The following is a 23838-nucleotide window of genomic DNA, read 5'->3' as shown; positions in this document are numbered from 1 at the left end:
AATGGGTTATGAATGAGACAAAACACCCAAACCAGATTCCGAAAAACAAATGAGGGAAGTAAACACAGGAGAATGTAGCCCCCACCACCACGGCTTAAAAACTTTCCCACAGATGGATATAGGCTTTGAACCTTCTTTTCCCCGTCAGTTTTATGAATGAGTTCAGGCTAAAGGCATGCCCTTTATATAAACTCAATGAAACCAGGCTTAGCACTTTTCCCTTCCGTCACATATTGATCCAATGAATGACTGGCTGTGGAAATAAAATGCCTCTGAATACAAACCGATTCTCATGCCGGCACAGCAGAAGGCTTGTAAGCTAGGCACACATTTAAACAATAGATCCCAGATAAGATTACCGAAGCCTGATACAGGGCGTTATCACAGTAGACAAATGTCAGCCATGATAACAAGGCCCTTTATGGTCGCAGTGTTTGCTGCTACAAGTACAAAACCAATTAAATAGTAACTGGCTTTGGGGAATATTTGATGAACACACAGGAGTGCATATTATGCATGTAGACAGCCTCTGATCTGTTGGTACCGGACCTGCCAGACAACAACTTGAAGGAATAAGCACCACTTGGTCAGCTAGCTCAACCGCTAAAATGATTGGCCTTCCTCACTTTAATGAAGCCTGGGTTTACTACCACCAGACTTCTCCAATAAATTGTCTAATGAATAGCACAACAATGCAGTCTCTGCAGTGAGAGCATTTGTGCTCATGCTGTCTGAGATCAATTCTGTTTAAAGGTAGTTGTAGCAGCGACTGATTGCCTGTTTGCCCTGACTGAAGCACTCCCTCTGGAGCCTGCTAGACTCATTGAGACTCCTTCATAGGGTCACTCTTTGACTTTTTCTATATTTAGTCTACAGAAACTGACTTAACGAAACATGTCACCTTCTCACGGGGAAAGATGGAAACTTGCAGAAAAATGTACAAGTCAGGCCCTGAAGTGTCTCTTCTCTTTTGCCAGGTTGGGCACTGAAAAAAAATGCTAGGGACCAAAAAGGAAAAAATAAATAAACTAGACACTGTGGGGCAAATGTGGTGAAATCATGCCGACACCCGTGTCTTGAGATAGCTGCAATTTTAAAAGAACTTTTTACCAGACAATACTTGAACAATGCAACACAGTATAGTGGAGCAATAGAAAGGACTGGAACTGCCATAAACCCAAATAAACACGCACAAAAAATAAGATATAAAACATTTTCTTTGCCAAATTATTTTCCTATTTCCTCTATCAACAAATGACTAAATCAATAAGGGAAATTGAAAGACAGTAAATGTATAGGGGTACAAATTAAAACATTTGGAAATCAAAGCAGATTTAACCAAATTATTTCACATTACACAAAGATATTTTTGCTGTATTTTAGTAGCCTTTATTGGCATTGTTTATTTCAGATTATAGCTCACATGTTCAAGATATCCTACAAGCTTTTTCAATGCTTATATGACTTATATTCGGGATCTCAGTTCAATAGTAAGCAACATACATACATACAAGTCCTGCTTGTAAGACTCAATATGGACACAAATGAATGGCATCAACTGTTGCCTCTGTAATTTGTTTCATCCCTTCCTTTTAGCATGTGGCTTTGATATTGCATGCTAACAAGGACTCCAAACATAGAATACAAAATGAGTAATTAAGTTTAACCTCATTGAAGTCTATTAGAAGTGTGTCCATGTGCCGAGTATTAATGCGGAGTGTACCGGTTGGGAATGTTTGTCAGTCACCTCGTTCGTGCTGTAGACTGTCCAGTGATTCACTTCTGCTTTTCCAAGTTTCTCCTGCTCATCTTATCAAGCAGATAATTCATTTTTGTGTATCTACTCAGAATCTGCTAGTCTGCATCTTGATGCATCTAATATTTCATCATTTCTTCCACCGTAAACGTGTATCAGCAGTACCAGGTGTGTGTTCGCAGTTGAGGCAGTCGATTGCACAGCGCCACTGGTGAAAGATGAAAGTTTATCGGCGAGACATTTAGAATTAGTTAATGGCCATTTTAGAACAATAGCAAAATGTGTCTTTTATCATCCTCTCTCTCCCGGGAAAAACCACAGGATGTAATCTTAATAGAGAGGAGACAGAAAGATGGGCTTTTATCAGGAGAAACTCCATTGTTTCTATAAAGTGTGCGACTTGGCCTCCTCTCCACCAATTGCTTGGGAGTAGACAAAAGCGTGTTGCGTTTATCGTGCAGCAGGTGGCCTTCCCAGATGTGGAGACATAACTGTTGATGGGGAATTCATCTGGGTCATCTTCTCTATGATGACTGGTTAAACCGACACTTTATCTTGTTAGATGAAAGACATAAATAATCAACTTTTTTCTCCCAGTCTAATGCAAGCAGACTAGAAGAGTCGGGAATTTTATGTGGACTGTCATTTTCCTGCATGCAAAAGGAGTGATAAACCATGCAAGTTCTTCTCTTTCACCTGACACCCCCTCCAATGATCCAACACATCCTACTCCAATTCATTCCACCTCCTCTTTTCTTTCCCAGCATGCCCACACTCTTGTCACTCCAACAACCCACAAAGCAGCCCAGGCGCATGAGTTCCTGTCAGGCATTTGCATCTTTGTGCTTTGCCTGTTCACATCTGTGTGCACATGTAAATCCGTCCGTGCTGCGAGTGTGTTTGATGACGATGCCATCCCAGGCCGGTCCTGCGACAGTTCCATGTCACAAGAGCAAAAACATCAACATGCTGAGTCTGCAGCAAGGCGCCAGTCACCAGGGAAACAATTCAGCTAGACAGACACACACGTTCAGTCAGCCAAAACACATCGTCTGAAAGGCACCAGCAAAACAAGTCGTCTGAAACTCTAAAACGCTGCAGACCTAAACACAAAAGACAGCATTCCTCCTCTTAGAACTTGAGCAGTTTAATCAAACTCCTTTAATTTGTTTTTTATAAGGAGGGGTGAACAATTGAACTGAACTACAACTTTAATATGTGAGGTGTTGTGTTGTTCCAAACTCACACCTTTGTGCATTCCTTAAATTGGATAAACGCTTATACAAGATGGGTTAAAGCAACAACAAAAAAAAAAAAACTGCAGACAACTACATCATGCATAACAACCTCTCCCCAGCTCTCCTTTTTCCTCACAGTCAAAACACAACAGTAAAAGTGACAGGTTGCAGGCCGCAGCTGTATTTCTGTTCATTATGCTCCAAAACTTTGCCTCTACACAAACCAGGCCAAAGGGTAGAATTTCTGAACTATCCAATTCAAATCCCTGGTGGGCTGTCATGTGTGAGAGTCAGCTTACCTTTCTGGCAATGATTGGAATTCCAGCAGCGGTAGTTGTAGTTGTTGTTGAACATGGTCTTTCTGCACAGAGGATTGTTCTCCATGATGCCCGGACAAACGTCACTGCACTCTTTGGACTGCTTGTTCCCGGCGACGTAATTGTTGAACTCTGCGTCCATGATGAGGGACCAGTCTATGGAGTCCAGGTAGCAGAGCTCTGGGTTCTTCTCAATGCGGATGGCACCGCGAGTGATGTTCCTCAGGTTGTACAGACCAATGTCTTTCAGGCTGGTCATCTCGAAGATCACCAGAGCGTAATTATAAAAGAGGTTACGACCGCGGATGACGGCGAGGTTGGGAAAGAGCGTGCTCAGACTGTCCAAACCAGACACCCTGAATAGCAGCAGATAGTCAGTGATCATGGTCAGCTTGGGAAAGCTGAGTGAGCGGAAGCCCTCCTGATTGATGTTGTTGTTTTTGTCACCGATGAGGAGGATCTGCAAGTAGCCTTCCACCACCGTGCAGTTCTCCAGACGCCTGAATTCAAGGATGTCATTGCCAATGTCGATGCTGGGACCACAAACTGCAAGGAGGAGAAATAAAAAGAGGATGAACCGTCATTACCTTCTATCAACTTCACAAGTAATAGAAAGATTGACCACATTTCTTTGTAGTATCCTTCTACTTGATGTTCTCCTCAGTGATAAAAATATCATAATCACAGTAGGAGACTTGCCTAATCTTTAGAAACAAAGCAGCAAAAAAAACGTGTTAAATATAACCCTACCCAAAACAATATCCTCCATTCCTGAAATAGTGACACTTATAAAAAGAAGTTTGACTAATACATTTTTCAAATATTGACAGTACACTTGAGCTGTGCTGTTGTTGGCAGAACATGTTTGCCTTCCAGGCTTTTCAAAGAAACCTAACATGGAGAGACAAAGTAAACAATTGAGTCAGGTTTGATTCAAGCTTAAGTTAACAACCCCATAAAGTCTCGATTGCTCTGCAGTTGTTCCTCTTGCATCCACCTCTTAAGCACTCAAAAGTCTTGTTTCAATGTATGCTTTTACCAAGCTTTCAAAGCACAGCATCAAACGACTACACGCTTTTCTTCTATAAAAGACATCATCCATAAAACTTGTCAACCTGTGTGTTGACCAAACACCACGAATGGGATCAAACTTGTCAAAGAAAAGGGCAAAAGTAATAATGGAGAGGTTTTGTGAATGTTTTGGCAGTTTCACTGTTATTCATGAGACAATAGGGAGTATTGCCATAGAAGCAGTTCTGTAAGTACAACAATGCTAAATGCTAACACATACTTCCATGCACAGATGAGTCCAGGTGTGGTTATAGCTTGGCTGAGCTACTTAATAAAACAACTGTCCATGTCCCAGTATACAAGAACAACAGAGGAATCAATCTATTTATTGAAATTAGTCAGACTCCAAGGCAATGGGAGGTGATATTTCCCCTTTCAATTTAGTACGTTGTTGAGTATTAAGCTGGCCTTCCTTACAGTTCTTCATATTTTCACAAGTGCAGTACATTTCCCTTGGCACTATTTTCTGTTGTTCCTGGCTTCTTTATTTTCTTTTTATTCTGTAAATAAGCTTATTTTGTCACTTCCAGGTCAAATCAACTGAAATTTCATTTCAGATTTGGACTGTTTCCCAACTGTCCACACAGACATCCTGACCTTTAGCAGGTATCATGTTATCAGGCTCAACAGATCGGTTTAGTCACAGTTTAACTTTCCTTTTAATTCAAACTAATCCAATAAGTGTGTTTTAAAATGTATGAACTGTGCTCAACAGATGAGAAGCTGTTGTGCACAAAGCCTACAAGTTAACCTCAGAGTGGCACCACACACTAGATGATTAGAACAGATCTGAAAATCACACTGGGAGTCACCAAATTTTGTGCCAAACTATTATGTGGACATTGTTATACTTCTAAAAAGAGACATTAAGCGAAGTAGTCTGGAGTTCATACATTACAGTGCCGTCTATCCCCCAGTTGTTTAGATATTTCAGTTTAGACGCTACAAAAACAGGAACCATGTTGTTAACATAGATAAAAACAGTGTTTCCAACTTCAGTGTGGCCTCCCCACCCACCTGCACTAGTATTTGCATCCACTATGCTCTAGCGAATTAAGAATCTGCTGAGAGCAGAAGTTAAATGTCTTGGCTTTAGATCAAAGGCCAGATAACAAAGGACAGTTGTCTGCGCTTTGATGTGAACAAATTGCAAAAACATGCATTTCCATGCTTTTATGTTCACTGAAGAGTAGAACCGGTTACAGAAAACTCTTCAGAAGTTTGTTGTTGTTCATTAGAAATTGTTGTCTTTGATTCCATTTAGACAAAGACTTATTGTTAATCAAACCAACAACAGTGTAGAGTTTATTTGTCCTTTATGCTGTGTGGCCACTGACTAATGTAAACCTGCATGTGGAAAAGTTTGGAGAGGCAAGATGGTAACGACTGCTGATGATAGGTGAAGTGTTTACATTTCAAACGCTTTCTCCCACCTGGGCGATGTGCTCCAAACGATACTCAGCCTCAAGCCCCAGCATCACCCACAGAAACATGGAGGCCATTATCGCACATCACTGTGAGGAGTTAGACTTCAAAAGCTGGAGGGCAGTGAGTCATGGAAAACTCACACCACACAGCAAACAGGTTGCCACACTACTACTTTTATGTTGCTCTATAAACTTTAACCATATGAATGTGAGGCAGAGGCAAAGATTAGGGATTCCCAGCAAATAGATTAAGAGTTTTTTTTTAAATGTTTTTATTTTATTTATGATGGCATAGTAGAATTTAAAAAAAGTTAAGCATGTAAACAATTGTAAACCGTCTTTCTCTTGACTGCCCCAAAACCAAAAGCCTGTATGGAAGGCATTGTTCAATGTGCTTCACTTCACCGCGACATGATCTGTAAAGAATGAAATCCTGATTTTCACATCACAGAGAAACTGCCCAGGTTTGATGGGAGCTCTTCATTCGCTAAGGACCTGCATAGAGTTGTGTATTCGCTCTGCGTTGTAGTCGCACAGCCCCACAAACACTTGTCTATTTGTAACTTTTCTCTGCCACATGGGGGCATTGTTCAAAATATGTAGAACATCTTGCAATGTAGGCCTCTCTTGTTTGTGTATTTCATACACACTCTCACACATACATATGTGCGCGCTCACACACACACACACACACACACGTAGAAAGCAGGCTATGGTCTGTGACTTTTTCAACCCAAACTGCTGAAGTTTTCAGTTGTTTTTTGACAGGGCCTTTGGTGTGATTTAAGGCAGGAGGTCTACTGGCATGGTGGTTATGTCTCTCTCTATAATCTACTTGTCAGCGCACACTGTCAGCAGCCCTCAGCAAGCTGCATACCTGTTAATACACTCCCAACAGGCACACTGCCTAGTGACGTTACATCACCACAGCCTCAACGCTTCACCCTCTGTGGCCTCTCTGCAGCACCAGCATGGCCACCTTTCATGGGAACTGCCCCTGATCATGCTCGTGAAAATCCCAAACAAAAGTCTCTGGTCAAAATGTACATCTTCGCACCAGCTAAGTGAAAATGCCAATAGAAGGTGTAGCAGCTTATTAACTCCCCCTCCCTTTCCTTCCACACTGACAGATTTTAAACAGCTGAGTACACAAGCATATCTCTGCAGCTTTGATGAGCCTCCAGATCACATATTTACTTTTGATAACCTTTATGAAGCCGGCTGCGGCAATCGACTATCAGCGGAAATCTACTATAAGCCCTGTGAGACAAAAAAATAGAAGACATAATATGTCCTCTAAGCTGGTGCTTCATCCACTACCACTAGACTGCAGCAAGTCTGTTTACTCATTTCCATCCTGTTTGTGACAGACTGCCCGAGGGGGCAAGCGCATTCGTAAATACTTTTCCACATGAGAGGCAAGGTGAGAAGAAATACACAGGAAAGCTTTAGCAACAGATCACTCCTGACAGAGAAAACTTGTTTGGTTGATCTGAAAAGCAGTAGGGCTGAATCTGGTTAACCCAAACCTGCCAGCTTCTCTTAAGTCCCATCTGATACAGTAAACCAGCAGGAATGCTCAGAGTTTAGCCACACAAGAAATATTTAGACAGCTCCTCGCTGGAGTTAGAATAAATGTAGGATTTCGATGGAAGAACCTCACTGCTGCTCCCAGGTTTGTCCTGTGACCACTGGGGCTAACAGTAAACCCTATAACACACAGTTCACAAGCTCCTCACTCTTTCCAATCAACAGAACTTAGTCTGTTTTGCTTGTGAATGTACTTTGGCTTGTTCTATTTTAAAACCCAGACCCTGGTTCAATCCCGTAAACCACCCCTCCCCAACATGTCATAATGAATGGGATGAATCAGGAAGCCTAGTTTACGGATACGCTGGAAACATTTCAGGTGGCAACACATAAATCAAATGTTTGAGTAAAGGGAGAAGCTTTAAATTAATCAAACCTGAAGGGTTACAACATGACACAAACTGTGAGGTCCAGTGTCATTTCAGACTCCAGAAAGTTCTATTCTTTGTTGTATGTGGAGTGGAGCTAACTGTTGCTTCTCAAAGTTTTCAGAGTGGAGCACCTCCTATTTGAGCTAAAACAACATAAACCAATCAAAAACGTCCGCTCTTTTGATTGAAATGCTTTGCCTGACGAAAGGATGTTGCTGTGCCTGATCAGTGCAGCTACATCAGTCTGGTAGTCATGAAGAAACTTCCACGGTCAAGTTATCTTAAGTTTGTTTAGCAATAAAAAGCAAACGACAGCGCTCTGTGGGAGAAAAGTACAGTACAGCTGTTGGACAAACCAATTTTTCTGCTTTGGATTCAGCCAACTTTAAGGGCAAATTATTAAAAATGAAAACATTTTGCAGAGAACCCAAACAAAAAGATGTCTCCATCTAACAATATAAGATACCTAAATGAATAAAAGATGTGTAGTATACACAGAAAGTGTTTGTGAGTGCCGACACATTTGGGTTACATGTTGTTGTATTTTTTAATAACTATATTAAAGTACAACGGCGTGAATTTGTCACATCTCTTGTTGCAAACTGACTTGTGCATGAGCACAGTTTGCAGAAGCATTTCCTCACTTCTTGGGGATGTAGAGGAACAGTTCAACTGAGTTCAGTCGTTACACCCCTCACCCCCCCTTGAAAGAAAAAAAAATCCTATTCCTGTTTAGATACCTTCTACTTTTTCTTGATTCTGATTCACCACTTTGTGACTCAGACTTGACAATGCACTGTGTAGTATATATATACACATAGGCAGGCTGACTTTCTCTGATGCATGAGTCACAATTATGAGCTTAAAAACGCATTTAATCTGACTCATAATTGTGGTGTTTGATAACCTCATTAAAACAAATATCTTTCCTATTAGTTATGCCGCGGTGTTTACCAAAAGCAGGTTGAATTCCTCAACTATAACGACAACATAACATTAGGAAACTATTTCCTCGCAAAGTGTAGTTTATTTCTCACACATTCTGTAAGTGTATCATTGTGATATGCCATATTTTCTGTCACCTTACCGATGAATGGAGGAATATTTAAGCTGTTAAGGAAACGCTGTCGTCTTTAAGTCACCTACAGGGTGTTACTATCAACATAATGAATACATTAATTCAAGGAGTTCGTCGCGTTAAAATGGCCCTCAATTCTTATGTTCATATTGAGCTGGAGCATGGAAAAACATCGTTTGCCAGTGTGTGGTGGTGCTGAGTAGCATTACTTACTCTCTGCGGTGGCGGGCCGGAGGCAGAACGACAGACCCAGCATCAGACCCCAAAACAAGGTCAAGCGGCTCCTCTCCATTCGGCACCTCATTCCTGTTTGATGCAAATCCCGCTAAAATCTTGTAAATAAACACGTTGTGGGGGAGGAAACGTGGGCCAAACCTGTTGTGAATAGCAAAAACGCCTTTTAATTACCAACCAGCACCTTTTAGCAGTTAGCTGGCTAATGGAGCTAATAGCTACACCAAACGGGCTAGCAGGGTAGCTCTGTCACGCTTCCTAATGGGAGTCCAAATCCTGCTCCAAAATCACCGATTTATACCCCTGGTCAAACAGAGTGAACGCATAGTTCTCTTTATCCCTGCCAAAGACAACACCGCACTGAAGTGTAAAATGAAATCATTGCGGCTAAACCAGCGGCGGGGATTCCTCTGTAATCCACATCTTCACACTCCATATCTGGAGGAAAAAACCTTCAACGTCCCGCTGATGGAGGCTCCTCAGAACGCAGAAACGCGTCAGACCTCAATGAAATATAGGATGAAAAGAGACGGACTGGCCCATAAGTGACATTACATTTAATCACAGCCCCGTTATGTGAAAGACACGGCGTCTGCTTCGAAATATCCAGGATAAAATCTGGTTTCAGACCGCAGCCTCCTTCGCCTCCTCCTCCTCAGCCGGTCATCATGCACACACACACACCGCGTTGTTGTGGTAGCCGTAATTCACCTTCATGCTGAAAGAAAATGTTATATTTGACCTTACTGCTCTAGCTCAGGTCAAGTACTCTGGCTATCTAATGCTCTCCGTCGATAGATAGCTACACAGGTAGAGTAGTTAGACAGATTAATGCACAGGTAAATACACAGTCTTTCTCGGTCAGTCTGCAGTCTGCTGTGTTCGCTGTAAACACGGCGCCGTGCGTAGAGATCGTCTCTATTTAAAAGATGAATGACTCCAACTTTGCTCCGCCTTCCAGTCTGAGAGAGAAAGGAGGGCGTCACTCCCACTGCAGTTAAGCCACCATAGGGGAGCAGTTACCATGGTGACCAGTCCTTTACTCATAACTAGTTATGTATTTGTATACACTTTACATTGGGTCTATGTTTCGTAGAAGAAGGGAAAAGGCTGTCTCTACACCAGGACACAGAGTCTAATCACTTTGTCTTTAATACTCACAGAGGACACCTTTGAAAAAAAAAAATCCCCCTGACATTCACACCAGACAGTATGAGCTATAAGGTGGACCATCACTTATCATCGGTAATCTATTAACAAAAATATGATTTATACTAACAAAAATAATCATTGTGCGTTATTTTTCGTGAGTGTCCAAATGATCATTATGACCGATCAAAAAGGTAGACAGAGTGAGACCTCTGCATTCCCTTCATCTCTTTGCACAGCCGTAGAGAGTCCGTTTACCACGCGGTCTGAAGGAAATCCGGGATACTGATCCAGGATCAGGGTTGTTTTGCTCCTCACGAATGCACAGCAGAGTGCCACCTATACAAAGATTGTGTCTGTCTGCATCTGAGCTAGTGTGCAGGGGTCAGCGGTGCAGTGAACTGACGATTTAGAGCTCCGTTATGAGGTGGGGGCCTGATATAAAAAATGAGACTTTATCTACAATTCAATTTTTTACTTGAACAGCTTTGTTTGTCGATTGTGACTTTTAGATCAATTCATTTTTTGACAGACAATTATCTTGGCCTCTTGAAGGTTGCATTCTGTCTATAAGAAGCAAATATTGTTTAATTAATTTCGGCAGTGATTGCGTTTTACTGTTTTTACAATTACTTATCTAGTGTACATACACTATTGAACCTACCTTGCAAGCAACTTCAACATTCGCGTGTGTTGCTGCTAAATGTGTTTTTGCCATTTTGGAGGGTTAACATTAATTTCTAAACTGACATAATACAGACTTTAATTAGGGTGACTGTGAAGGAAATCATATCTAACAATAATCTCTCTCCAAGCATATATATATATATATATATATATATTTTTTAAGGATATGCATCAATAATATGATCAAATTTAATGAAAATACTAATGACTCTTTATACTCTTTTGTAGAAATTAGTGGATTGATGCAGTGTGGGGATTGGAAGTTTATCCCAATTGCAAATACATGCAAGCCCCAAACTTTCAGTGAATTCAGTGGAAACAATAAAGGATGTATAAATGTGTCTACAGTACATAAGGTCTCACGGTTATGGTGGATCTCACTGACCTGAACAAATATCTTGTTCGTAAAACCTGTGTAGTCAGACATGGTGATGGTAGCATCATGCTGTGGGGGTGTTTTTTCTGCAACGGGCTGAGAGACTAGTCAAGACAGAGGGAAAATTGAATCCAGAGACATACAGAGAAATCCTTTGTGAAAACCTTTTTTCGGAGAGCTCAGGATTTCACGCATTGGCGAAGGCTTACATTTCAACAGAACAAAGCACAGACAGCAGAAGATGAAGGAGTGACCCAGCCAAAATATGAACCTGAATCCAGTTTCTCATCTCTGGAGAGACCTGAAAATGACTGTGGACTGATGCTCCCCATCCAGTCTGACTGAGCTTGAATGTTTCTGCCAAAAAGAACGGGAGAGGCTTCCAAGAGAAAAACTTCCTGTCCTAAAATTGTCAGATCATCCTCAAGAAACCTTCAGGCTATTACTGCTGCCAAAGCTTCTTTAACTTGTATTAACTGAAAGGTCTGAATCCTTACGTTAATGGTGTATAACAGTATTTTGTATTTATTGAACTATAAAGAAAAGATCGGTTTATGTGTGTGGAGAATTGTGCATAGACTGAAAAGAAAATGCTACATCAACATATGATCAGGTATTTGTTTTTGTTAATAGAATTGGTTTTATATATGATAATAAAAATCCATAAAATTGATTATCTGTAATATCCATATCATGATAAATGATATCCATTCATCAATTATCGATACCCAGGAAACCATTTCAGAGATCTGGAACATCTGGATGTTTCCACAGACATTGAAAATTTTGTTAGATCATCTTTAGTCCAGTTTGGGAAGCTTGGTAGTTAAAACACTGGAAAGGCACTGAAAGGCTGCCACCTTGAGGGGGATAAAGCTAACTGCAGGCCTCTGGTTGATAGAACAAAACAGTAGGTTCAAGTTTGTATTGATTTGTCTGAAAAACATAGCATACATGTGTTCATTTAATAGACATAAGTTAAAATGGCAACATTTTTCTTTAACTATATGACGATCTGGAAACTGCAGTATACACTGACCCATCTAACCATTCCTGATTTGTCTTTTATGATGAGCAAAACAGGGAGGGTTAGATGTGTCATTCATTTTAGTCATTAACCTTGCACAACTTACTGAGATCCGAAACTATACAGGAAAATGTGGTAGTACTCTACACTTGTGACTTGAAAGCAGGGGAGCCTGAACAATTCACATAGTGCCTCTAATAAGTGGAGCTCTGGACACAACTAATCGGTTAAAAATGACTTTTAGGCAGGTACAACTGCAGTCATCTTTTGAGGTTAGAAACCTCAGATGAGAAGGTGCAGTGCTGGCAGTGTGTGATGCTGTGAGAGAGGCAGACAGTAAACAAAACCATCCATAGAGGAGCCCTTGACAGTTTTGATTATCCCTGTAATTACAGGGTGCTTTCATCACTTCTCAGCAGAGCACAGAGGCATTATTTGAACGCCACACATTACCTCAGCTCTGGCAGACAGCACTCGGCATCCGTCGCAATCTGACAATTAGCAGTGAGAGGGGGGAAAAAATGCACATTAAAAATTGAAGCGACTATCACTGACCACCCAAGAGTCCAAATACAGTGAGTCACCCTCTAACAAGTGCTCACTGTACCAACATGACCCCACTGTGCCAGAGAATGTTGTGCCTGTCCACTCGCATTTGTTAAGTCCCCATTAAAGTCCTCATGAAGGCAGCCGGCAGGCCCACCTACCTCGACTGTCCCAGTGGAATCCATTCTCGCACTGCACTCATGTGGAAATAAGCCTGTTTACCACCAGCGGGTCACACATGCTAATGAGCGGCTATTTGTTTTCCACTGTGCTCATGCAGGAGGAAGGGAATTTAGAGGGAAAATAATAGATGATACGCAGACAACAACGCAGGTGGCTTTGCGGCACAAACTATGAAAAATCTACCACACAGAATGAATAGATTTGAAACTGGAAGAAGAAATGTCTTCAGTCATTTTGATGTTGCTGAGGTTGACCACATATTATATATTATCATCTGGTCCTGTTTGAAGGTCAAGTCAACCCAGGCCTTCCATGCAGTTTGTTTGTCTGATGAACACCTCACTAAAGTACGGTATTGTGCAGAAGCATGGATTTGACAACTCTACAACTGGCAGTAGTTAATCAAAGGATTACAGACAAATTTGGTCAGGATTCACATACACTCAGTCAGTCACAGCATATGTCATTTACTCTTAAAATTCTCCTTTACAGTCAGTGAACATTACATTTTTTGTTCTTCAGCTAAATTTGTCAATCATATTTATAGGTCCACACAGTCTTTATTAAATTTTGAAGTTTTAACCAGACTAATTCCTCATTAATGCCAAAAAGGTACACTCAAGCAAGGTCCTCACTCGTTAGTATGTACAGAATCTCGTACTATAAGAGACTGCACTGTGGCACAGTAGCGACTTGAGCTTGTGCTCGATTGTCACACCGACAATGTTTGCTTGCAGATATTTAGCATCTGCTGATTAGCCCTGCAACAAATGATCTATGAGGTGAATCACATTATTTGTTCTTTTGAGTATAAAGTCTTGAGTCTAACCTTTTCAATGTTGATTGAACATCAAATGTGTTACAGTTCATGCAGAATGAATAGGAAGTTTCAAGATAATCCTACTCAAAAGCAAAAATGTCAGTCACATGGTGGTGCTACAGGAAATAAAAATTCTACTCAGGATAAAAAAATATGGAGCCCCCAAAGTGCCATCAGAGTTAATTTTTCTTCTATTTCTTATCGTGCCTATAGCATATATTTTCTTGCATAACATAACTCGTGCACACAAGATAGATTTTGCTTACAACTAAATAACACATGAGAATAACAAAATTTCAAGATTAGATAAAAAGAAAAAAGGCACCAATCAGAAATTTGGAGTATCTTAGCGATAGCAGCAGATCAAATATCTTTGATTGAGCCTTACACAAGCTTTGCAATTTTTTTTTGTAAAATACAATTAACCAGGATTTTGACAGCTTCTGGATAACATCATCACTGAAGCTGACATAGACTTTACATTTGGTCACCTTGAAGGCTGCAGTGTCTCCTTTAAACAACATGTAAATGTAGGGTTAATTACCACAAGGCCTTATAATCACTAATAAATTGAATGAACATCAAAGGGGAACATGAAAAGCCTTGTTTTAAAAGTACACTTGTTTTAAAAGTAAAAATGCAATTATTCAATTTACAAATAGTGATCAAAGCAAATGAATGGGACAGTGAATTCATCCTTATCAGTACAGAAATTATTAGAAAGTGTATTTCATTATTGTTTAGACTTATGTCAGGAGGCTATATGTTTGCAATCACCAAGGTACAGAGCCCCTGAATTTTTTTAGCTGTTAATTCCTTGCTACAAATGTACAATAAATAAGGTTGGGCACATGATGAAAATCTCAATGTTTTAGTGTTTGATTTAGCTCAAGAAATTCTGGGGACTTGGTCAGTATTATGGTTAAGGAATTAACCCTTACATATGTTGTTTGGCACATGTATATTGTTGTTTGAGATCTGTTGCTGCAACATTCCGTAACTTTGCTTTTGATCACATTTCCCAGCATTTGTGCAGCAGCTACTGTTGACAACAACAAAAAGAGGTTCAAGTTTATGTGACATCATCGTTTTTAGTTTTCGAGTCAGCAGAAAGCAGCTTATAAAGGTACAAAGGGTGCAGTAATTATGTGGAGCCTCAGTTGTCGGTGCATTAGTCACAAAGACTGCAAACTTATATAATGTGACAAAGGAAAAGTCTCAACTTGCCAGTGCATGGGAAACAAAAAAGGGTATATAGACCACAGCTTGTGAGGACTAAGGACAGAGACATATTCATAACATTTCACTGTTAATAACACACTTTAACCAAACAAAACTAAGTCTTTAAACAACTTAAGCTTTACAGATCTCGTTTTACTGCTGTAGTGAATCAACTAGCTTGTAGCATAATGTAATCTATTAAGTGACTTTGACACCATCATGTGTTCAAAAAGGAGGATATATAAAACAAACAAAAAAACTGAACTCATCAGGTTTAAACAGTCACATTTTTAACAAAACAAAACACTGAAAATAAGCAGTTTTTGTGGGATTCTCTTTAATTTTTTTATAACATTATAAAAATCATGATGAAATAAAACTGATCAAAATATATCGAATAATTGAAAATCCTTAACAAAGTTCAACTATGCTATCCGGAACAAAGGATTATTAGTGTTTGGTGGAAGTCGACATTTTTCGGAGGAGACGCTTCCGGAAGTAAACTACTTTGGAGTCTTCCGGCTACTGAGAGGCCATTTAGCACTTAAGCTAACGTCATTGAAAAATCTAAAAATTTGATAGTTATTGCTCACTGTTGTGTGATAAATCTAAAGAGTAGACATGATTAAAGCCATATTGATTTTTAACAACCACGGGAAGCCGCGGCTGATAAGATTTTATCAGTATTTTGTAAGTATTTAAGGTCTTAATAGTAAAAACATTAGCATTCTTCTGCGTTCTTTTGCCAGCCGTGACAATGACATTTGCTGTCGTCAACTTGTGTCTAATCCCCACCACCAAAATGTTCGTGAAATCTTGATGTATTTACGAGAGTTTTCAAGAAAGCAAACACAACTTACTGATGTCAGGTCCTAACGTCAGGTGATGCTAGCCAGCTATTCTACAGGAACAAACCCAGTCAAACTTCAGCTTGTCACTTTTAAGTTTTAGTTGTCTCAACCCAGACATCTGTCTATTTATCAGTTTCAGGAATTTATTCACCCGGTTACTCCTTTGTAATTTAGTCTCTGATATGACTCTCCAAATATAACACAGGTCGCTTCTTTGCTTTATGCTAAAACTTTCCGATTTGTGGCATGGCCTGCTGTTCTATAATCACAGATTTTTGCTTCTATTGTTGTTCATCTCTTTACATCGTTGCTCACGTAAAAAGCTAAAAGGCTACATCTGGTCTGATTACCAATGTCTATATCTTTGTATATAGAGATGCATTCACATGTTAGTTCCATAAGAGTATTTTGTGTGGTTATTCAGGTGACTGATTGGCCAATCAGCTTTCTCCATTAGTGCAGTAAAACAATGGAACTCAATCCGAGTTAAGATTAGAGAGTGTATAAGTGTCAGCCAGTTTAAAACAAACCTGAAAGTATGGCTGAAGACTAATCAACGATGTGATCATTGATCCCTTATAGAACTGTATATGGTAGTTGTAGACTTTTTATTCTGTGTGATGTGCATTTTAATGTGTTTTATGCATACTGATAGTAGTGTCCTTGAGTCATTGTCTATACTGTATGTATAAGTGTGAAGATGTTGTTCTAGTTGTATATAGTTGTTGTGTAGTCTAGTATGATGTTGCTGCTTTGTAGGATGTATTTAGTTGTAGTAGCAACACTAGTATGTATAGTCTGTATTGTATTGTCCATTTTGTTCATTTTTAGTTTTCTGCCCAGGGACTACAGATGCAAATTAGCTGTATAGCTAACACTGGTATAGATCTTGTTCTGTACATGGTCCTATTAATAAACTAAAGTAAAGCATTAGATAAATATGTGATATGACCTCACCTACACAGCTCACAAGACTTTTCAGCAATGGATCACCCTGCTGACACCAACCAACAAAATCACCAACATATTTAAACACTCCCTAAAAGTAATCTGGTAGTTCTGATTATGGCTGTAATGTTTGGCCTCTCCATACAGTTGCAACTGCTGTCTGTGACATAGATTTACAGAATATTATTAGGAAGATCACTGCTCCAACAGCAGCGATGCGGACATTGTAAAAGTTGAAAAAAGGAGCTGAGCCTAAAGGCTTCCAATGTTTTATTGCAGGCTGAGGACATGCAGCAGCAGATAATTCGGGAGACTTTCCATTTGGTATCTAAGAGAGATGACAATGTCTGCAACTTCTTGGAGGGTGGAAGGCAAGTACTGTTTTCTCCTCTTTTCGTTCGCATGTGGAAAAATCCTGCCAATATTTCTAGTTTCTGTACATTGTGGGGCCATTATTTTATTTATTGAGGTATGGCAGAACTTGAAAGACTAACAACTGTAGCCCCTTGAGCCACACTCAAGGTTTACTTTGCTGAGACTGGCCACCGCAAAAGCTTGTAGGACAGATGAGCCAGCAGCAGAATACAGCTGCAGTAGCTTGGTTTAAACATTAGATGGAGGCAAACATGCACAAAAAGTGTTGCCCACCTCTTTCAACTGCTTTTCATTCTCAAACAGTTACTTTTAGTATAGCATACATTTCTGTATTTAGTCAACCAAACAGAGATGTCATTTACCTTTCGAATTTATTTTTATTTTTTATTTTTCTCATTTTGAATGTGCTTCAGTCTCATTGGCGGCTCCGACTACAAGCTGATCTACCGGCACTACGCCACCCTCTACTTTGTCTTCTGTGTGGACTCGTCTGAGAGTGAGCTCGGCATTTTGGACCTGATCCAGGTCAGCTGCTACGGTTTTGAGCGACTCCATTTAAATACCTAATCTTTAATGTGGCCTCGCACATCATGTCTTTTTTACACTATTTGCCTTTGTTATTTGCCAGTTTTAGGCAACAGGAATACATCTTTGACCTTTAGCCTCCTTGCTGAGCGCTTTTACTGCTGATAATCTAGGAAGTGATTAAGGAAATTAGCCTTGATAAGATACAAGCCTTGTTATCTCAGATAAAGGCTGTATAGACTTCTCAATTAAGTTGTTTCATGAAATGCTGATACACTTTTTATACAGTGTTTTTTAAAGTCATCAGTGATCAAGTCTTGTTTGTCTTTATTACCTCTGTGGGGAAGTTTGGTTGTACTTGTGCCAGGTTTGTTGCATCTATCATTACTTTCACATCAGCAGACTTATAGTGACAGATAAGAGAGATAAGAGCGAGTAATACAAATCAGTGAGGACAGCACGTGAGTTCCTCCCTCAGATTGAATTTTCTGTCTGACTGGCATATTCTCTGCTGTAGGTGTTTGTGGAAACGCTGGATAAATGCTTTGAAAACGTCTGTGAACTGGACCTCATATTCCACATGGACAAGGTGAGTCAAGATTCGGGGTCTTCTTAAAGTTGGAAGTCTGGTTCTCGAATGTGCCCTCCCCACTCTGCGACTGTGTAGAGCTTAGATTATCAGATACTAATTGATACGAAAACATGGTATCTATTATTAGATACCGATTAGCTGGCGTGTCGACGCTAACGGCGCCATTGTCACCTCATTCGGTTGCCAGAGAAATTCAGCGCACTGCTGCAGACAGACACACAGCTCCTCTCCTCACTGCAGCTGAACACTGTCAAGCTTACACACTGAGCTGCTGCATATAGTTAACCTGTTTCCATTTTCTCCAGATTATGCTCACTTCGTTGAATTTTGCCACAAATGTTGGAAACAGCATGAACATAAAGCGCACTTGGAAATATGTGCTATAATATATAATATATTTTTCTTATTTTCTTCTTTATTTATTTAATTATGTATCTTCTGAAACAGCTGGAAGAAGCGAGAATCTGTGTGTGTGTGTGTGTGTGTGTGTGTGTGTGTGTGTGTGTGCGCACACAAATATATCTTGCTTGAGTGAGAATCCGGAGCGGTAGTCTGACCCCGTGTCATAATCCTCAAAACAACGTGAGTGGGGATGATTAAAACTGCCTTCATGGAATGATGTGGAATCAGCAGGCACAGATCTCTTCCTTTCAACATGAAATGGTCACTTAAAAGCCATTTAAAAGGTGGAGATATTGCTAAGAAAGGAAAGCTGCCATTTTCCTACATCAGTATCGCTGCAGTCCAAATTTTGCGTTTAATTCACAAATTTGCATAAAATTTGCTGAAACAAATGCACTGAACTGCAGTGGGTCTTTTCAGCAGCAAGTTCAAGGCAGGAACCAACTAATCAGTTTTCACAAAGGAGTGAGATTATCGTCAAATTCAGTACATCCAACCATGTTGTAACAGAAGAGCTGCCATCCACCACATGAGCTCATGTGAATATTCGACTCAGAAACAACGGGATATGTGTGCAGTGCATGTCGACTAAATAATTGAAGCCAACACATTATTAATTTCCATCTTATAATCAGTACTGGTTGGGATTCATATTAAGGGACTTGTTTATTTCTTTGGCCTCAGTGTTTAAAAAGAATAAAACATTTTTTCTGATGGTATTTTGTTTTCAATGTAAAGTAATAAATAACAGAATTTTTTTCGAAAAATGTTCTGTTTATGAACAAATCTCTTATTTATCAATGATTCAGTCAGTTGCATTAAAGTGACTGTAAGCAAAGAATTAGTCTAGATTCCCCTTACAACTATTTTGTGTCTCTGAATTTGTCACTTTTCCCTTCAGGGTGTCAAAAATGTTATTGAGTGTTTTCTTATAGTTATATTAAAATTATAGTACTGTGACAATCTGAGTTGAGCTGCAAGGATTAATCAAATAATGAGATCAAATTAAGCATTTCGGTCATTTTGACAGCAAAAATACTAAATATTTAGCCTCTCGGGTGAGATGATTGTATGTCTGCATTTGAACTTTTAGTTTCACAGAACAAGCAAAGCTGAGGCTCTGAAAGCACAAAATGACTTACTGAAATATGATCCCTCTGCAGTGTCGGAACAACCTGAACTGATGTTTGGAATTTATAGAAAAGCAACATTCCACAGCGATTTGAAAACGATGCCAAGTTTGTTTCAGTGCAGGCTTAACATTGCTTGTTGTGGCTGCTTCACTATTAAAAAAACAACAAAATAAGCCTGGCTTTCGTTATTTCATCATTGTTTTGCAAATAAACCAGGAAGTCCTCCTTCCACCTCAGCAGCCAGATTGGTTTTCCAGTCTGTAACATGCAGAAAGGCAGGTCCATGATTATTTGGACACAGATGATTTTATTTTTTTTGCCAAAGCAGATTTAAGTTATGTAACAATCATAATTTGTCACTTTATGAGTATTTATTGTTTGAATAGCCTGAGAATTGGAGGATTTAAGTGAAAAGTGACAATTCTGTCAAGTTTATCTAAAACAATTCTCAGGTTTTAGGCGGCTGTTTTCAAACTTTTTTTTTTTGGATGCGCCATGAAGATGTACCCTGGGTCCGAATGAGTTAATATGTCAGGTTTTCTGGAGATCACTGTTTGAAGACAAAACTAAAGACAGAGAGATGAATGAATGGTGATGAATTCCCACAAAGAAGAGATCCCAACTGTTAGCAAAGTCCAGACTTCAGGCAGTTTGTGTCTGTTTCAAGGATTCTCCACAATGTGCTAAAAAAAAAGAGATTAGATTAGATTAGTCATTTAACATTTGAAAATGTAGGTTCTGCCCATTTTAGAGAGCTGTAATTCTGCGACTAGAATTAAGTAAAAAGCCTATTTTTAAGCCTATTTTATAGAACTGCAACTTAAATATGTTAAAAAAAAGAATAGATAAACATTTCCGGACCTAAAAGTACTACTGTTCATCTCATTCTTGGAAACACAATATGTCAGAACGCCTCAAGGTCATTTGTTTCAGCCCTGATACAAACATTCACATGGACCGAAGGAGGACCTGCTTAGATTGTGGTGGTCAAGGTAACTGGGACCTCACATGACATGTTTTTGACCACAACTCAAATTTGAACCACTTGGGCTCTGAGTCCTCTCTTTTCCCCTCAGATCATCGTCTGTGGTGAGCAGCTGTCTCATGGACTTAATTTAGTAAGAAATAATTAAGAAATAAAGACCCATCAGTGCTGAACGTATGGACTTTTAAAGATTATTAGAAGTTTTAAATTGTCGGTGGGGCTCCTTAAGAATGAGGATCTTTATTGTTAAGGTTACAACACGACCGTCTTCTGACTAGACACATCCACAACCATCTTGATTGAATTTTCACAGCAGGAAATTGATATCATGTGGCGGTTTTTTAGCCTGTGGAATGTTTCCAAGATGAGACTTGGAAATATATGTGCCTGCTGCTCTCAAAGATCTCTCAACACTGTTAAGATCGCCATTTATACACGCGTACAAGGGTTTGAGGCTTGATTATGCAGACACATTTAGGTTGCTTGAACTAAGGCCTGCAGTAGAAGACAGTTTTATGTTCTCTGAAATTGTTTGAGCCTGCAGAATTTCACAAATCTAAACATCAGAGTGAAATAGAGCTGTGAGGGAGAGCTGCTTCCCCCAGAGAACAGAACCGCTCAGCATAAAGAATCGTTGTGTTACCTGCTTTTTTTTGTGCTCCTTCTGCAGGTCCATTATATTTTGCAGGAGGTGGTGATGGGCGGCATGGTGCTGGAGACCAATATGAATGAGATTGTTGCACAGGTGGAGTTACAGAACCGCATGGAGAAGTCAGAGGTCAGAGCCTTTCCATCTGAAAAGAGATTACACATTCTTATGCATGTTTTAGCCTATAAACTGCAGCTTGTGTGAAATTGCAAGTTGTGGGGATTCTTTTTCGAAAACATGACACTCGTTCTGCGAGAATTCATGTATTTTTATTGCCTCCCAGATAGCTCTTGTTTTTTTCCCCTGTTAAGCCTGTTAAGCTTGCTTTAGACCTGTTAATTTGTTGACAGGTCAGTAACATGACTTGTATGAAAAGAGCACTTCAGATAAGCAAAGGTTCGGGAATCTGCAAAAACCTGTTTTGCAAATTGTAGAGCAATTTCAGTACATTGCTCCTCATTGTAAAATAGCATAAAAATTCAGAGAATTTGGAGACATCGCTGCGTGCAAGAGTCGCGGAAGACTTTGTTACTTGTTACATAATCAAGAAATGACGCTGCCTTATCTGGGACTAAGCTCATTTAAAATGAACTGAGGCAAAGAGGAAAACTGTTCTGTGGTCAGATTGATTGAAATTGTAAAGTCTTTTTGGAAATCATGCACCATATGTCCTGTGCACTAAAGAGGAGGAACCATTTGCCTCGTTATCTCAGTTCAGAGTTCAGTTTTTTATGTTCTATTGCGAATAAAATATTCCTTATGAGATTTCTCGGACTGTGTGCTCACACAGTTGCACTTAAAGGCTTTAAAGGTATTTTCCGTGTTGTTTTCCTTGGGCAGGGAGGTCTGTCAGCAGCTCCAGCTCGTGCCGTGTCTGCCGTGAAGAACATGAATCTTCCTGAGATTCCCCGCAACATCAACATTGGAGACATCAATATCAAAGTGCCGAGCCTCTCCCCATTCTGAGAAGCATTCCAGTGGATCTCTGCGGGGCTGGTTATCGGTACCACTGATGCAGCGCTCCTCCACCCAGCTCTGTGGTTATGACGGACAACCCTGTTTTTTTTTGTTTTTTTTGATTAATGAACTATCAGTCTATATAACCGCAGCAGCTACTCTTCCCCTCATTCCTTTTATTCCACATGTATGGGAGATAAGCTGTGGACCCCCCCCCAATTCTGCTACATGTTACAGATTATTCCAGTTGAAGGATTTGCACAATAATGTAAAATTTAATTTGATAAAGCAATACAGTAATATTTATGTCTGTATATTCTGCTACTCTGTCAGTCTTTTAGCTTCTACAGTTGATTACTTACCCTTTCTGAAATGAATTTAAACTATTGTAGCCCTGTGTGTTTTTTCCCCTCACAGCTCTCAGCCTTTGACATTTGACATCATTTGTTCAAAATAAGCTTGAAAAACACGAGTTTTTTTGGACTGTAATCAGATTTTTATTAAGAGTCGTTGGCTTTTGTCTTTGGCTGTAATTACTCATGTACTCTTGGCTTCTTGTTGTTATGACACCCCCCCTCCCCTCTCCTCTGTCATATATTTGGACTCTTGGGTCTCTGTGAAAAATGTCCATGATGATTATTGCTCTCCTGGGTGCAGATTGTGTCCAGTGCAGATAATGTAAATGCTGTTTTGTTCAAGCCAAGTTGGAATGTTTTGTGATAGCATCCTGCCAACATCTGCTGCGTGAGGAAACAGATGTCTGAAATTTTTTGTCTTACTTGCTGTTGTTAGTGGTCAGATATGATCCACAATGATGTTGAGTTTTGTTGTGAAATCCAGGCTTGATTTTAAAGGAAAGGAGACATGTTTCAGTGTCAAAGACATTCCTTGCCAAAGTGAAATAAAAAAATACAATTTAAAAAAAAAAAAAAAGGTAAAAATGAAAATTGCCCTTTGCTGTGCCATCTTCATCTCATCCAGAACAAACTTGTGGTATTTTAGCAGGTAGGCTGAGGTCAGCCAGTGTCATGTGAAACTTGCAGTGCTCTGTACCTCTGGGGATCAGGCTTCTTTCAGCTCAGCCACAATGAGTTTTCTGTGTTGTTGATAAAGCCACATTCTTTCAATCCCCCTTCCGTTAACTTAGGGATTTTTGGGGACTGAGAAAGTTGTTCCCTCCCTACGTTCCAAGGAAAACCTGTGTTAGCTATCACCACCTCCCACTTCCACCCCCACAGATACTGATTTCGAGTTGCTTGCAAAAGCTGTGGAAATTCCAGTCAACTTGTACTTCTTGTGCAGACTCAAAGTGAGGCGTAGAGTGGACTAC

The 23838-nt window shown here is 39.8% G+C and overlaps 3 protein-coding genes across 3 annotated transcripts in view; 1 reads left to right on the top strand and 2 right to left on the bottom strand.

Moving 5' to 3' along the window:
* The window catches only part of LOC140301579 (insulin-like growth factor 1 receptor), a 43356-nt gene extending 33379 nt beyond the window's left edge, over window positions 1-9977 (bottom strand). Inside the window, exons 1-2 of the mRNA XM_072380118.1 lie at window positions 9062-9977; window positions 3294-3857 (exon numbers count right to left, since the gene is read on the bottom strand). Of these exons, the coding sequence (XP_072236219.1) occupies window positions 3294-3857; window positions 9062-9152 (655 nt within the window). The 5' untranslated portion in view covers window positions 9153-9977. The remainder of the gene's footprint in view (window positions 1-3293; window positions 3858-9061) is intronic.
* Window positions 1-23838, bottom strand: part of lrrc28 (leucine rich repeat containing 28) — a 362729-nt gene that overhangs the window by 38811 nt on the left and 300080 nt on the right. The gene's annotated exons all lie outside the window — the stretch shown is intronic.
* ap3s2 (adaptor related protein complex 3 subunit sigma 2) lies at window positions 15582-22810 on the top strand. Its single transcript, XM_072380117.1, has 6 exons — window positions 15582-15781; window positions 17170-17261; window positions 17679-17790; window positions 18308-18379; window positions 21573-21680; window positions 22392-22810. Exons 1-6 carry the CDS (start codon window positions 15713-15715, stop codon window positions 22515-22517), a joined length of 579 nt encoding a protein of 192 aa, XP_072236218.1. The 5' UTR covers window positions 15582-15712; the 3' UTR covers window positions 22518-22810.

Source organism: Leuresthes tenuis, unplaced genomic scaffold, assembly GCF_036924035.1.
Source record: "Leuresthes tenuis unplaced genomic scaffold, fLeuTen1.0.hap1 SCAF_2, whole genome shotgun sequence".
In the NCBI taxonomy this organism is placed as follows: Eukaryota; Metazoa; Chordata; class Actinopteri; order Atheriniformes; family Atherinopsidae; genus Leuresthes; species Leuresthes tenuis.
The sequence above is the reverse complement of the archived record's forward strand: the minus strand, read 5'-3'. Positions and strand labels throughout refer to the sequence as shown.

Coding starts and splice junctions, on each gene's coding strand:
- ap3s2 (XM_072380117.1), top strand. CDS start 15,713: ATGATTAAAGCCATATTGATTTTTAACAACCACGGGAAGCCGCGGCTG. Junction 18,380..21,572: donor TCATATTCCACATGGACAAG/GTGAGTCAAGAT, acceptor CTCCTTCTGCAG/GTCCATTATATTTTGCAGGA. Junction 21,681..22,391: donor ACCGCATGGAGAAGTCAGAG/GTCAGAGCCTTT, acceptor TTCCTTGGGCAG/GGAGGTCTGTCAGCAGCTCC.